Source organism: Leopardus geoffroyi, chromosome E3 (genome assembly GCF_018350155.1).
Source record: "Leopardus geoffroyi isolate Oge1 chromosome E3, O.geoffroyi_Oge1_pat1.0, whole genome shotgun sequence".
Classification (NCBI taxonomy): domain Eukaryota; kingdom Metazoa; phylum Chordata; class Mammalia; order Carnivora; family Felidae; genus Leopardus; species Leopardus geoffroyi.
Genome location: NC_059340.1, coordinates 3,178,353 through 3,194,957, shown reverse-complemented (window position 1 = coordinate 3,194,957; position 16,605 = coordinate 3,178,353). Strand labels below are relative to the sequence as shown.

Below are 16,605 nucleotides of genomic sequence, written 5' to 3'. Positions count from 1 at the left end.
TCCTCCCTGTTCGCGCTTGGCCCACGCCAGTGCTTCAGCCCAGGGGCTCGCACACGCTGTGCCCTCCACGAACGGCTGGCGTGTGGGCAGGAGGGCCTGGGAGCCCTGGGGGACAGACGGTCCCCAGAGGAACACCCTCCCTGCTCCCTCCTGGGGCGTCACGGCCAGCCCGCCAATCCCGCACACAGGGCAAACGACCCAAACACCGCTGGTTGTTCGCCTTGTATGAATTTTCCTCGCTTTAGAAACAGCTCTGTAACAGCTCTGTTTTCTGAGCTTCATTCGGCCATGACCTGTGCTACAGAGAAGTTCTAGCTGTGACGGGGCACCAATGATTAACGTGGGTGCTTCTAACACAGGCCATCTGTAAAACCAGAAAGGAGACATCTTGAGTTTATCCTAAACCAAAGGGAATGAGTTATAGGGCAGCGCGAGAGGGTTCGGCTCACTGTAGGATTCTGTTCTGGCCACATGCCAAGACAGCCTCTGCCCCCTGCACCTGCCATGTGAGGGTCAGGGCGCCCCTCCCCACAGCCTCGCACTCACTGTGCTGAGTTGTGACAGCCTCGTGAAGGGGCTGCCTCCTGCACGAGAATCCCTGATGCCTGGGAGCATGGCTACCTCTCCACCCCTCTGTCCCCGGTGCTCCGTACGGTGTCAGAGATGGAGACTCGATAAATGGAAGTGGAGGAAAGGAAGGAAGAGAAAGACAGGAGGAAGGGAGGAGCAGGGGAAGGGAAGATTTTATGTTGGGGTTCGGACATTTGAGAGGGGCTCGCTCTCAGTTCGGTACAGGTAGAACTTCGCGATTGTGGTACTGTTATCAGCCAAGAGACGTTACGTGTGATTTGTGATTCTGACGACAGTTACGGTATTGGAGTTCCTGGACGATCTGCGTGTGCAACACAGAGACCGCTCTCTACTGCACCCACCCTCCCCAACCCGTGTGTGAGCGCAGCGGGAGCCGGCGTGCCAGGACACCGGCGCTCACTGGAGCAGGGCAAGCGCGTGAACGGTGGTGACAGGAGAAAGCGTCGGTCTGCCGGTCGGGACCGGAAGATGGGCGCAATAGGTCTCACCGCGTCTGAGACGTTGCATTCGTGGGTAAGAGGCTTTGCTGTCTTATTTACGACCAAGAGAGGAGAAAACGCTTCCGTGGATTGTGAGACACATCCTGCTTTCAGAGAAGCTACTTGTGGAAAACGTGTGCCATGTGACCACCTGCTGGTAAACCACCAGCGTCCCCCGTGCTGTGACAGAGTTGCACCGCCAACTAACAACGCCGCCGTTTTAGTGCTTCTGTGACCAGCACTGCCTTTTACTGCTCACGGTAGGAAGCGGTACGATCTCCTACCTTGTCTACGTTTTACAGATGTGGAAACTGAGACCAACAGCGGCAGGGGGCCTCGTTCGAGCCAGTGGGTGGTGCTGGGAGAGCGTGAGCCCAGGCCTGTCCCCACAGCCCTCCCTGTTACATGTGGTGCCCGGCTGACCCACCAGGATGCCCGCACGCACGCTCTGGAGCAGGTGGTGACCTCGGGGAGGGGTCTCGAAGGACACGCAGACTCGCCACCAGGTGAGGTGGGGCCTGGGGCGGAAAGGCATTCATCCCAAGCACAGGTAGGCACAGGTGCTCAGAGTCTGCGGGCGCAGAGTGCTGGGTCGGCCTCCCGGACACGCAGACAGGGAGACGAGGTTCACGGCCACGGTTTACCTGGGAGGTGACGGAAACGCCACCGGGAGAGGCAGGGCAGCTGAAATGAGCACGTGACCAAGTCGGCTTCCCCATCACAACAGAGAGGGAGCTCCACTGTCCACCCGGCGGTCCATCAGACCCGTGCTCCAACCTGCTGTCCACCCGGCAGTCCGTCAGATCTGTGTTCCAACCTGCCACGTGGTGAGTGCCTGGGCTCCGCGTGGTACGTGCCTGGCCCTGTGCAGTGGGCGCCTGGACTCGGGGGCCAGGGAAGGCCACGGGAAGGAATGGCGGCGCTGGCGGTCAAGGCAGGGAGGGCGAGGGGACATGCCGGCAGACGGAGGCGGCTGCCTCACCACATGGGGTGTGAGTGGCAGGGAGACGGGGGAGGCTATGGAGGAGGCTGTGGAAGGGAACATGGACCCAGGAGGCCGGCGTTCCTGGTCACGCAGAGTCACCAGGACCTCCGGCAGGTATGACACTGCCCGCGGCCAGAGCCCCGCGATTCCCTTTAAACCTCAGAGATCGAGCGACACGCCAGCGAGGCTGACAGGTGGAGCAAAGAGCGGCCACTGGTCTGTCTTGTCTCATCAGTGTGCGATCAAAGTGACCGAAAGCCAGTGCGCTCCCGCCTTCTTCCAGCCGCCTGTGCAGGGACAACTCCCTGCCCGGCCCCACGGGGCCTGGGACCCTCCCTCCGTGATCTCCCAAGCCGCTCCGGATTGACAGAGGCGCTCTTCAGGGCTTTTCCAGGGTGATTCAACCACAAAATCCTACCTGTCACAGCAAATTCTTGTGAATAAAAGGGGATGTAAATCCACATTTACATTCGCAGACTGTATACCTTTAAAAGCCAGGACATGCAGAGAGACGGGAACTCTAGAGAATACAGAGCAATCTGCTTTGGAATTCAGCTGTAAATGCAAAACCAAAGTTCACATGATAGATTTGAATATTTTTAAAAGGAATTATGATGGAAACAAACATTCTGGTTTCTAGGAAGATAAATTTCTTCTCCTGTTTAAATTACCTTAAAATGTTTTAACACAATCTAGGGCTGTCTCCTGGAGACTTCCATGCCGCAAATTTTAATTTTGGTTCGCTCTGGGCTGTCTGTGCTCATACAGCTACACACAGACCCTCGTGGGGAGTCCTCGCAGGGAAGGGGGCTGTGGTGTTTCTGCCTCGAAGGCCCAGAGAGCGAGCCACCCAGAGAGCCAGCACAGCCCCCAGCATGCAGTTGGCAGCGGTGTGGGTCTCCAGGCCTGCTTTCCCGATACTTTAAAAATCTCTGTGCTCCGCTCGGAGGGGCTGACAGGTTGGCGTGTATTTGACAGAGTCGTTCACAGGCCGCGGAGCCTTTTCGCAATGACTTAAAGGAACGTGATGCACTCTGGGCAAACGGCCTTTTCTGCGGGATTTCTCCGCACTCTGGCCAATTTCATATGAAAATAGGAGCTTTTATTTTTTCTTAGTTTGTGAAGTGGTAAACGGCAAAATATGTCACGTGAGGAGCCACTACCCTGCCCGGGGCTCTCTGCAGATTTGACCCTTCTCGTTTCTGGCTCTCTTCTTCCCGAAGAGGAGAGAGGAGGTGGAGATCCCCCTTCCTGGGGTCGGCCTCCAGGGGACCTCTTACCTGTTGCGGCTACCACTCCGCTGCACAGGTCACGACGACAGTGACCGCAGCCACTAAGAAGACCAGAAAGTGTTACAGGAACTGAAGAACGTAAGCAATAAAGGACCTGCCTCACAATTCAGTGTCATCTTCTCACAATCCGAAAATAAAGCGAGGCCTCCCTCTGCCACCACACCAGGCACGCCTCCCGGGCACCGATGCTCGCCAGCGTGCACCGCAACTCCCGTGTGCCTCATTTTAACTTCTCGCTCTCCTCGGCTCAGGAATGACACTTGGGGAGCGGCTCTGTTCCCACTTTTTAACCTCATGAAAGGTATTATCCAGAAGTTTCTTTTTCTGGGTCAAAAGATCTCTGAAAACTGATCATAAGAGCCCGGTGAGAGTAACAGAGGAGCTCAGTGGTGCAGGGGCCGGCTCAAGATCTACGCCACAAGGACCTCACCCCCCATCCCCCATGCTTTATGATCGGAAGTTTCCAGAATACCACTTCTAGTAGGTACTCAGAATATCAGCGCTTTGGATTTAAGGGGTTTATGTTCTCAGAAAAGGAAGAGCGGGGTGACTTTGGAAGCTCATCTAACTGCGCCCTCATCTCCTGAGCGAGAAAGAAAGCCGGTGAAACGCGGGTGTCGCTGTGCCGTTTCCCAGGACGTGCCCGTGTGGGACTGCCACCTGAGGCTGCGGGTGACGCTAGGCGGCTGAGCATTACCTATGATAGAAAGAAAGGCTTTCGCCGTGGCTGGTTCGAAAGTGCTTCCCGTCAGTGTCGCCTCGCAGACGTATGCCCCGGTGTCCGCGGACGTCGGGTTGCTGATGGTGAGACGTCTCCCAAAGCCGTGGAGCCCACTGGTGACCCTCACCCCGTTTCTCTTCCAGTTCACGCTCAGCAACTCAACAGGCCTGGGAGAGCATTAGTGACGATAATCGTGAGTCACGCAGACGGCAATAACAATAATTTGAGGCATTCAGCACAAGCCTGACAAAGCTAATTCTACCAGGAACCATGGCGGGCTGAACAGTGGACATTTAAAAATCAATCCAGACACAACTGTGCTCCCTTGCGGCATGCGTCAACAATACACTGCGCTCAAGGGCTACTGAACGAGGAGAGCTAATTGCAGCAGCAATGGACCATAAGTGCTAACGACTCCATGAGCTCGGGAAAAGAATGTTTAAAATAAATACTACTAGGGGACACGGCTACATGGGAGGCATGATCACGGGAACTCGATTCTGGAGCCACCACGAGCCAGGCCGAGAGCACCTCGGACTGTGGAGGAGAGGAGGGATTAACTCTTTCCAGTGCCCCCGTGGGATTTCACTCCTGGCTCACCCTCGTCTGGAGTCTCCGAGGAGGAGGCCCTCCACAGTTCCCCACGGCTAAACTGAAAAGCGGTGCTTTCTGGCACGAACGTCACCGTCAACGTAAGTACCGCGGCACCAGGCTTGGGAATTCGGCTCCCTGTCTTCCCGGCCCGCTGGGCTCATAGCCCCGCTGGACACACAAGGCCACCATTGCTAGAAGGGCAGAGCACGCGTGTGGTGCATCCTTCCACTCCAGATAAACCTCACGGCAGTTATACGGGCTCTGTAGGCCCAGGGGGCGACCGGCAGCATACCTGGCATTGGCTACGCATTCCAAGGTGATCTCGCTGGACCCGGCCACCACACTTCTGTTGCCTGGGGGGATCACAATGACGGGAGCCACGGTTTCGGGGGCGCCAGCATCTCCTGTGGCAGAGAAAGCAGAAGACCATGGGACCCTCCTAAGTAGGGAGGATGTGGAGACTGGAACAGAACGAACAGGGGGTCTTGTCGAGTCACGGAGACGGGACGCCCGGGCATCAGGACCCTACCCCAACCTCCCCCCGCCCTCCCCGTGAGAAGCCCTTGGGCGAGGACACTGTCACTGGCCTTTATCTGACCGTGGGAGCCTGGTGTCAAACCCACGGCCGGTAAGGGTACGTTCTGGCAAGAAATAGCGGGAACCAGAGCGTCACAACGCCGCCTGGCCGTCACGTGGCTAAGGACTGTGAAGTGAGGAACGTTTTCCGAACTGCTTGCTGACTTTATTCTTTTATTGACTTAAGACTTTGCTTATTGAGTTACCTAGTCCCCCCACTACTTTCAAATCTGCTCAGTTCCACAAATATTCCGCGTGTCGGGCACTCTGCTGGGCACGTGTGGTGTTCCAAAGCGGCCGGCTCTCATACTTGGGCCCAAAGGGGACTCCCCGGAGCAAACACATTCAATCAACAAAGGGTTCTGTTCTGCCCGTGTACTTTCAATCCCTTTTTCTTCTCGGAGAAGTAAATATCCTGAATCCACCTCTGTTTTGCGAGTATCAAACTATAAATAATTTAGCTCCTACTTCTGGTGACAAGGGAGAAAAAAAACCAGCACACGTTTCTGCCACTTTTCTCTAAAATCCATGTAGTATCGAAATCAAACTACCCACGGTACACTTTACCGCTGTTTATTTGGGGGAAATGATGACGGATCAAACATTTCTAGAACAGGAATTTCCATAAAGGGTGGAGACGGCAGAGACTGGAAATAAAAATAAATATAAGTTCTGCGAATGTGAAATGTTTCATCTAGCGCTTGATGCTGGAGAGCCCGGCGAGCGTGGGGGGCTCTGGCAGGGACCAGTCCTTGGCCGCCCGACCGCAGCGGGCTGGCGCCACCGAGAGAACGGTAGGGAAACCGAGGACTGGCTTTGTATCACCACTAATTCTCCACAGCTCTGCATCCTGGTTTCATTGCTTTAGCGGTATGTGAGTTTTGAATGAAAGGTTCGTGTCAATTAAAAACAAAACTTGATGCAGGCAGGGCCAACGAGTTAATTTTTTAACCAATACACCGATGACATTGATGGAGGCTGGCTTCCCAGTGTCCCGGGGCCTCCTGGAAGGCTGAAGCGGCCTTCTCCTTTCCCGGCCTCTTTGCCTCCCAAGTGAGCCCCGCAGGGCCTCTCTGACAGCCTCCTTCCGAGGCTCTCCGCTTCTAACTGCAGAGAGACCGTTGGGCTGGTGACCAGATTCCCGACGACATGCCGGAGTACAGACACTTTCGTGATGGGGCAAAGGACAGGAGCCGACTGCCAATCAGATTAACAACCTGCCTGTCATCTGTGAAAGTTGCTGATGAGGAGAAATGACCTGAGAAGCTAATATTTGCAAATAGTTATGTGAAGTGAAGAAGGGCAGCAGTGAATGCTGAAAGGTCACCGAGCAAGGTGCTAATTTGGCATTAATCACCGCTCCGCCGCGGCGGCAGAAGAGGAAACCCGTGCTCAGCACTTGTCACCGCCCGGGGAGGACGGGCCCCAGGCCGGGCGGCCTCGACTGCACGCTGACCCCGGGAGAACCGTGCACGGGACAGAGAAGCACCAAGGCCGAGCTCACAGCTCCCCGGGGGCGGGTGGGACAGAGCAGTGCCACTCTGTCACGGGTCGCGGCCACACCGAAACGTGGAGCAGCCCCTAAGTGTGCTTCAAGTGGGGCGGTGACCATTTCCACAAAACCCCTTCGCGCACGCCGATGCACCTGTTTCGGGAGGCCCTCACCCCGCGGGGTTGGCGGCACAAGTCCAGTGACTGCTTGGATTTGATTCGGGGCACAGGACACTGGCTGAAGAAGTGGGTGTGAGAGCTGCAGACTGAAATGCGGTCGTTCCTAAACGGAGCGTCCGTGACACACGCACGGGGCCGCCGGCGAGGTGTCCTTGCCTTACGGGACCCACCACCAGCAAGATCACAGCACGGTCTTCTGGCTGTAACGCTATGCATTTGCTGTTGAAGCTGCCATGACCACTTTTCGGGAAAATTTTACTGAAGAGCCCAGAATCCAGATCTCGCGATAACAGCAGGGACGGTGCTCACGACAGAACACAATGCTAGAGCACTCTCTTCTTTTAAAAAAATGTCTTTAAATTTCAATCGAATCTGACTGGGCACGTGGATTAACAAGGCGCAGAAACGCCCCTGCCCCCGTGTGACCATCTGGTGTGGCAGGTTCCAACTGTCTGAAGACAGCCTGAATCCCAGAGAGCAGAGGTCTCTCCCCTGAGCCATGTGTCCCATGTGTCCTCTGTGGAGGGGAACCTCACCCTGTGTTCATGTCTGTCCTGTTTGGCTGCTGAGAATTCTGCATACAGCAGCGGGGTACGAAGTAGATTGTTCCAGAGACAAACTATTAACTCCTCCCTCTGTCTCCAGCTCCGTGTCACAATTAGCCCCTCCGTGGTCCAGCGCCAGGTGTCCCCAGGCCGACACCTCGTCCCCTGTGGCCACCGTCCTAACATCTGACAGCTGCTCTCGGGAGCTGGCTTCATCTCCCGCCTGTGAATCGTTCTGTCTCTTTTCTTCTGTCATTGCGCACCTCAGTCTCTCAGTCTTTTGCTGCTTTTTAGAAGGTTTTTGCCTCTTTTTTAAGTGACAGGAGTATTAGAGGTGCTTTATCTGCCATTTTTAGCCTGTCACGCAGACTTATCTGCCAATTTTTTCCCCACATTCAATTTTTAGAAAAAAAGATGCAAAGAAGAATATCCAGCATTTTAAAAAGAAGAAAGCGACCTCTTTATTCCTGCTATTCCATAGTATCTGAGATATAAAAGCACCCGAAATCCCTAATGACTGGTTATTTTGTCGTAAATATTCCACAATAATGAGTCACTGCTGCCTCCACTGGGAATATTACCCTCTCCTTCAACGCTCTACATGAACACGGGATTTTTAAATGCCACATGCCGACGTATTAAGAATTACTTCCGAGAAGAATGAAAACAAGGGAGGAGGGAAGGTAACCGTGCTTCCCCACGTTCCCAGGTAGCCACCGTCACATCACTCAATGACTTATAAACGTCTCCCCATTTGATCTAACGAGACCAGAAAATACCTACTACTGCCCCCCGTTTACAGACGAGGAAACTGAGGCCCAAAGTCATAGGAGTTCAAACGGCAGAGGAAGGATTTAAATAAAGGAAAGGCTCCACCCCGCATCCATCATCTTCCTTTCACGTAACGCCGTTTACTCCTGATAAAAACTCTGGTTGTGCTAAGGTAACCAGAAATTAAATAACTAGACCACGCCTTCCCCCAAGCGTTTCCTTAATGGAGACTTTACTGTGCTGTTTTCAACTGAACATCTCCCAGGCTGGTTTTAGGTGGTTGAGGTGAAGGTGTTGACTCAGAAGAGGCTTTCTGCAGAGGTCAGCAGAGGTCAGCAACGGACGGGCACCGCGCGGCCCCAGAGGCAGCCGCTTTAGACGGAGGCCTCTTTGTGGTCACGGGAATACAGCGCCTGAGCACCGAAACGGCACCTCATCCCAGCCGGTCTCCCCACGGAACCCCTGAGTCACTACAGAGCTGACTAGGGGAAATGGTCCAGGCTGCGTTTAATTAAACAAGTGCATTTAGGGGCGCCTGGGGGGCTCAGTCGGTTAAGCTTCTGACTTCAGCTCAAGTCATGATCTCGTGGTTTGAGAGTTTGAGCCCCGCATCGGGCTCTCTGCTGTCACTGTGGAGGCCGCTTCGTATCCTCTGTCCCCCTCTCTCTCTGCCCCTCCCCTGCTCTCTCTCGCTCTCAGAATTAAATAAATAAACATTAAAAAAGCATTAAAAGTGCACTTCAAGCACATCAAATGTCTCAAACAACAGGAAGATTCACCTGAACTACTGACCCGTAGAAAGGCAGCGAATGAAGCGGGGTAAGGGACAAACACTCTGCTGTGCCACTTTAGGGGGGAGGGAAAGTCCCAGGAGAGAGACGCGGGGTTAGGGGACCCAGCAGCGGTGGTGGTGGGGTGCGGGGAGGAAAACTGGCGTACAGACACCTGGGTGCAGGGTGGTCCAGGCACCCACTCCCCCGGGAGGTGGGGGGGGGGCTGTTGGAGGAGCTACTGGGGGTGCAGGCTGGAGCCCCGAGGGCACGGGGAGACGTGTGGGGTGAGGGGTCAGATCGGGGAGGCCTGTGGGCAATATTCTAAAGGAGGATGGGAACCTCTGCCCACTCCTCAAATAAAACTTAAACGACAACTACCACGGGATCTGGCAATCCCACTTCTGGGTATAGACCCAAAGGAAACGACAGCGCTATCTCAAAGAGGTGTCTGGGCCCCCACGCTCACAACAGCCAAGACGCGGACACAAATTACGTGCCCATCTGTAGACAGATTAGGACACTGTGGTATATTTACGGAGTATAATTCAGCCATTAAAGAAAGAAGGAAATCCTGCCGTTTGCTACAACATAGATGAGCTTTGAGGGCATCGCGCCGAGGAGACAAGGCAGGCAGAGAAAGACAGTATTGTACGCTTACACGTGGAATCTGCAAAATGGAGCTCCCAGCCACAGGACACATCGGTGGTTGCCAGAGGCAGGGGTGGGGGAAATGGGGAAAGGCGGTCGAAACCGACATATTTACCTCTAAGAAAAACAAGATCTCGGGATGTAACGTGAAAAACAGAGGTCTCCTGGTATTGCCAGACATCCGCCCTGCGGTAAAAGTGTCCCTAGCTGGGAGCCACTGGTTCTAGGCCACACTCCTAGTCACTGGTACGGGCGGAAAGAAAGAACAATCCTTCATAGTTTTTAAAAGAGACAGAAAAGCCACTACTGTTGTGCCGTGATGGCTGCACAGACTTTCCCTTACTGGGGTCGCCGTTTCTGCCCGGATGGTCTTCCCCAGGCCCAGCGCTGCAGCGTGCGGGCGAGTCCAGACGCCGCGTCCAGATGGCTGCCCGGGGACACGAGGCCCCCGCGGGCGTGCACCCGGCCCACACACCAGACACCAGGGATGTTCTGCGCACACCCACTTCTGGGGCCGCCGGTCTCCCATCCCTCCCGGCGCCCCCCCCCAAACCTCGCTTCCCCCACTTCCTATCTCCCCAAGTTTCTCTGTGAGGACAGCCCATCTTGAGGGCACGCAGTGACCCCACGCTTGCTGCTGACTGCCAGCCCTCGCTTCCGCTGTTCGACCCGGATGCGTGGGCATGGTGAGTAGGTACCTGCCCGGTCCCTGGAAGCAGACCCCATCAGGCTCCCCTCGCCCCGGCCCCAATCCCAGGTCCTTCTGCTCCAAGCTTCTCTCCCTGCCCCCAACCGTCCCCGCTGAGGCTCCCCTGTGCCCGACAGCTGAGAGGCGCAGTCCTGATGAGGACAGTTTCGAGCCCAGTCAACCTGGAAATACCACCATGGCTCCCAACTGTTTCGGAACAAGTTACCTAACTTCTCCGAGCCCTACCTTTTTCATTTGTAAAACCGTGAGCACTTCACGAGGCCGTTATAAGTGGGGGCCTGCATGTGTACGAATGTGGGTGTGCATGTGTGTGTATGACCGTAGGTGTGTGCGCACACGTGGTGCCCGGCTCACAGAAGGCGCTGCACGAACACGGGGGCTCCTTATTAACGCGGGGGCTCCTTATTAGTCCTGGGAATTGGGAACAAAGCCGTCACCCCCTCCTCTGCCCCAGGGCTCCACCCATCTCTTCCGCCAGCACTGACCTCTCCACGGGTGCCCTGGAGGTGCTCGGGCTGATGTCCCTGCTTCTCACCAAGGACGTGTGGATGAATGTGCGAAACCTCCTTGAAGCCTCGAGAAGGCTGCGGCTCCGTTCACATTCGCAGCCCGGAGGCAGAGCCCACGCTAAGGGCTGCGAGCACTCAGACATTTCCCCGCGCCCTCTTTACACAGATATCAACATCTCATTAAAAATGTAGACCGCTTTCCAAAAAGAGTCTGTGCCCTTAAAGAAGTGGAATTTTCCAGGACATCTGAGAAAGCGAATCCTGCATTTTGGTTCTTCTCTGTTAGCACCACGGTCTTGAATTTCCTGATTCACAGGTGATGCTCCTGGCAAAGAGGCCTCAGGAAATCTTTGCAGCAGCCGGCTCACAGGTCGTGCGTCCATGACCTGCACAGCCCATGTGCCTCCCTGGGCCACGCCACAAAATAATGAGCCACAAATGCTGCCCTCAACCAAAGGGTGCTGAGTCACATCTGCCCTGAGATACGAAACCCGCGCACGACTTCATGTAAACATGTACGAAATGAGCAAACCGAACGCCCTTCTCACACAAGAGCGGACGTTTTCCGGGAGGAGTGCCTGTGTCGGAGGAGAAACTGGTGTGATAGCTGTCGCACAGCCCAAGAATAGAAAGACTGTCTGGCTCCTCAACTCCTCATGTGTCTCCAGCAATGGGGTTTTGAGTTTTGTAAAGACAGCTCCCACCAAGGAGCCAGCAGGTAATGGAGTCTACAGGATGGCTCGAAACCTCAGAATCTCCCTGCTCCGAAAAGAGCTGGCCCCAAATTTGGAGGAACAAAAGAGAAAACGGGGTCGAAAACAAAACCGGAGTAAAAGACAACGAAGGCTCCCTGGGCTGAGCGGCGCGTTCCCTGGTCTTCTTTCTTCAACGCCAATAACAACAGCAACACGTATGGGTAGTGGTGTGCAGGTGACACGGCGGTTACAGAAATGCTTTAACACGCAGGCAGCCGGCTATCCGGACGCCACAACAGGGAACCGCCCCCCCCCCCCCCCGCCCGGCCCGAGCCAGCACAGTCAGTACCCTGGCTCCCTTACCACGTGGCTCTCATCTCACGGCAACATCAGATTTGCGCGTAGGTCTGCCCGCCTTCTGGAATAAGGAGGGACATACGCGTTATTCACCTTTGTGTGGACGAAGTGCCTTGGCCATACCAGCCCTTCTGCAGGTACTCATTAAATGAAGAATTACGTCTCGCCCAAATATAACAGGTTGGCTACTGTTAGCAGAGGATTACCACCATAGGGCAGGAGCAACACTGATTATCTCTTATTTCAGGCGCGCTACGGCCAGGCACGGCGCTGGGGGTTCAGTTTTAACTGCACGAGGTCAGTGTCCTCAAGGGGCTGTGGGTTTAGTGGCGGAAGATGTCCCGTTAACAGAGCAAGTCCTACCGGGTTGTCTGGGGCTAGGAGAGGTGCAGGGAGGGGGACAGCACACAGTGGGTGTGGGCCGGTGAGTTAATTCTGCCAGGGGAATTAGGAAAGCCTGAGTCATGTCCTCGAAAGATGGACAGGCAATCAGCAGATAGAGGAGGGAAGAAAGGCGTTTCAGGAACGGAAGACAAAGAAGGCAGAAGGCAGTCCACACTGTTTGGAAAGGTACGAGTTGCTCTGGAGGGTGAGTGGGTCTGGGTGTGGCAGGGACGGACCTGGAGGTGAACGCCATGGCCCTGCTTGGTGCTGGGGACTTGATCCAGTGAGGAACGGAGTCACTGAAGGACCCAGAGGAGGGGTTGAGACGAGTAAGGGATGGTGGGAGGCCAAAGGGAGGAGGGAGAGAGAACAGAGGGGCCTTGGGCGGCTGGTTTATCTAAAGTGCTCCCAGTTGCTGGCCTGAGTGGTTCGGATGGACGGCACGGCGACTCAGGGGTGAAAACACGGAAGAGAGAGCAGGACTGGGGGTGATGACGTTGGCACGTCAGGGTGGAAGAGGACGAGGGGCCGCACTTCCCTCAGGTGCCTGTGGGGCGTGTAGGGGGGCAGGTGCAGAGGGCATCGGCCGCTCGGCTGGCAGACGGTGACCGAAATTCTGACGAGAAGACGTCTCTGTGAGAGTAGGAAGGGCAGAGAGCAGGCCCGGGACAAAAGCCTGTGGAGGGCGGGCACAGAGGTCCACAAGGGACAGCAAGGGGTCAGAGAGGGGAAGAAAGAGGGGATTTTACCAGACGAAGGAAATTAGAGCTCAGGCTATGGCTTCTTCCAAGTGGACAGGAATTCCCACGTGTAAAATCAAGGCTACTTCTCAGTTTTGGAAGACGGATCTTTGTAACTTGGGGGACAGCTGCTAAGGAACGCAGGGCTACATACGGGCGAAAACCCTGCCCTCTGCCGACCAGGGCTTCACGGTAAGCACAACACCGTGAAGCTGGAGGGGCTCTTTTGTTCAGTTCTGCAGCTCGGTTTCTGCAAACAGGCTGGCGCAGGCCATCCCCAACCTGCTTTCTGACAGAAAAAAGCGTAATTTAATTAGTCAATCTTTCGTGATTCTTGGCCTTCCCCCATGCATAGCAAGGGATGTTGGTGCTCCTCTGGGGGATGGGTGGAAAGCACTCCAATATATTCCACTTAAAGAAAATCAGGTGGCTTCTCAGTTTATCAATTGCTTTTGCAACCCCTTGGCGTCTGTCATCTTTCTCCGCATTATCAAAATCGCTCCGCAAAGGGATTAGTGCCTGCCTGCAAGAGCGTCTCAACAGGTGTGTCTGACCTCTGGCCACCACGGGGAGCCAGCCTCTCAACAGCACGAATCCTGCCGTGCTGAACCCCCGGGGTACATATTTTTCAGAGACTGACAGACCCCCAAGTCTCTCTCTATGATTTATGTGCATTTGCAAGAACTCCTAGAAATCAAGATTATTATTTGTTTCATTAAAATGTGCTACAGTGAAAGGTGTGTCAGCAGCAGGCAGACCGGGTCATTCCCGAGGACGTCTTGAGGTGATTTTCTCGCGGCAGAACTTGGGCCACTGTGACAAGTGAAATAAACAGCACGCCATGTCTCCTGACAGAAAAAAAATTCACCCAGCAGAAGGTTCCTCCCACCTCTTACCTACCACCAAGTTCGTGTTTTCATTTGTAGTCACCTCCTGAATTTAATTTCTGGGTTACTAATCTGTTGTGTGTGGAGGTGTCTAAGGACACTTTCCTTTCCTTTTCTTTTCTTTTCGATGCTGCGGTCCCCGGTCCCGTCAGCCGGAGCCCGGTCAGGGGCCGCGTGGGCGTCAAGGTGGTGCAGTGAGACGGAGGCGGGCGTGCGGGGCTGGGGGCGAGCACTGGGGCAAACCCGATCGCAAACGCTCTCGCGGTTCCCTTGCGAGGACAGGGTGCCAGCTGACCCAATTCCTGTTTACTGTCCAGCGGTAGGAGGGAGAGAAAATGGGAGGAAATACAGCAGTCTATCCCATTTACAATTTTATCTTTGTGTGTACTTCCGTTTTTATCTCAATACGCTTCTGGGCCCGTCTATTGACAAGAGACGATAAATAAAATAATATGACAGTTTGACAAACAATCTAGCAGTTTCTTTTCTTCTCGTTTATGATATATTTGAAAACACGCACATTCGGAAATGCACGGACTGTACCACGGTGCGTATTTTCATCAACTTTTTACCGGGTGGAGGAAAATGAAGGTGACAGAGACTATGGCACAGCGGGCCTATTTCTCTATTTATTTGGGGATGCACACAAGTGGGTAAACACAAGGCAGGATTTAGGAACCGCGTGACTGGGGACTGGAGTGATCCAGATAGCACCAGATCTTTTTATTTAAACACATGTGAGCATAATCTACCAGGTAATGACAGAAAAGCCATCACCGACAGAAAAGCTGGACTACAGGCAGTTTGGGCGGGCCGGGGTGGTGGGGGGGGTGGTAAGATGAGGGATTTTTCATGAGTTGACGTCACTTTTCTGAATGGCATTCTCAAATTATTGGGACTGTGATGAGGAACAATAACAGATCACTTTTCGCTTTAATTAAGAAATTCCCTTGAATAAATTTGCCAAACATACAAATCTGGGCATGAGCCCAAGCCCACCAGGGCAATTGACGCCCATCTGAGGCCATTAAGCCAGGACAATGGGAAAAGGCACGACCTCTTGGCAGGGGACTCTGAAGGTCTGATCCTCCCTCAACCCCAAGCTTGAAGAGCTCTCTGGAAAAGAGTTCTCCTCCAAGTTCAAATGAGAGACACAAAATATTTAGCAGTTGGTACATTTAGTAAACTGTAAGGGAGGGATAAGAACCACATTTGATTTTTCTTAATGGCCATCAAGCCATCATTGTGAAGACACAAGCTACAGTGACTGGTGACCCCTGCCTCTGCAAGCCAGGGGGGCTCCGCAACAGGGCCCACCCTCCGCCCTGCTCTGCTTTTCCCCTGACTTTTAAAAAAAAAATTTTTTTTTAATGTTTTACTTATTTTTGAGAGAGAGAGACAGAGCACGAGCAGGGGAGGGGCAGAGAGAGAGGGAGACACAGAACCCGAAACAGGCTCCAGGCTCTGAGGTGTCGGCCCAGAGCCCGACGTGGGACTCGAGCTCACAAACTGTGAGATCATGACCTGAGCCGAAGCCGGACGCTCAACCGACTGAGCCACCCAGGCACCCCTCCCCTGACTCTTAACACCATCTGACATGCTGCTTGCTGGGCTTGTTAGTTATGTTTATGTCTGTCTCTGCACGAGTCCACAAGACCAGGAGCATGGGCGTTTGCATTTGCTCTGTTCTGGCTACACTCCCAGGCCTTGGACAGTGCCTGATGCTTCATCAGGTGCTCAGCCAGTGCCTCTTGAGTTAACACAGAGTGAAGGCGTTGGGACAAGTCTGTCCTTCCTGTGTCTATGGGGGAACTCCGGACGTCACAGAACGACGAGTAACCACCTTCAGATCATGAGAGCGGTCTCACTGAGAACCATCCTGTTCTGGAGCCCCTGGCCACTCCCCAGAGAGCCTCCTTGACATGCCAGCCGAGACCAGGTCCCAGGTGACCACGGTCGCCTGTCATAGCGTCTCCTCCATGGCTCGATATTCCTGAGCTTCAATTGCACCGGACTACGCGGCACTCTGATGCATCCCGGCTGTCCCCCTTGGACCCGAATGCGCCCACTTGTGACAACTTTCTCTATTCCTACCCCCTGTCCCCCTCCGCACTGCTTCCTCCCGAATCCCACCCACGCATCCAGGCCTGGGAATACTTCCTCCGTGAAAGTTTCCAAGGCCCTCGGTTATGATGATCTGCCCTCTTTGTACACGTGGTGGACGTTTTAAAAAATTATTATTGTGGTCACATCTACAGAACATGAAAGTTACCAGTTTTAAGTGCGTTAATTCATGTTGTTTTGTAACCATCCCCACCGTCCATCCATGGAACTTTCTCACCTTCCCAAATGGAAACTCTGTCCCCATTAAACACTACCCCTGCTCCCAACAGCCCCAGCCCCTGGCACCATCATCTACTTTATCTCCAGTTTTACTCTAGGTATCTCATATAAATGGAACCATACAGTTTTTACCCCTTTTGTGACTGGTTTATGTTACCTCGCACAGTATCTTCAAGGCTCACACGTGCTGTAACATTTGTCAAAATGTCCTTCCTGTTTGAGGCTGGATAATATTCTGCTGTCTGCAGGGACCACATTTTGTTTATCCAGATGATGAGCGAGTTGATCATCTTTCCATGTGCTTCGTGGCCGTCTGTACGTCATGTATGGAAAAT

At 54.1% G+C, this 16,605-nt stretch overlaps 1 protein-coding gene across 1 annotated transcript in view; it reads right to left on the bottom strand.

Annotated features, from left to right (window-relative positions):
• The window catches only part of SDK1 (sidekick cell adhesion molecule 1), an 888,340-nt gene that overhangs the window by 235,643 nt on the left and 636,092 nt on the right, over positions 1-16,605 (bottom strand). The window contains exons 7-8 of the mRNA XM_045462082.1: positions 4,955-5,066; positions 4,045-4,235 (exon numbers count right to left, since the gene is read on the bottom strand). Coding sequence (XP_045318038.1) covers positions 4,045-4,235; positions 4,955-5,066 — 303 coding nt within the window. The remainder of the gene's footprint in view (positions 1-4,044; positions 4,236-4,954; positions 5,067-16,605) is intronic.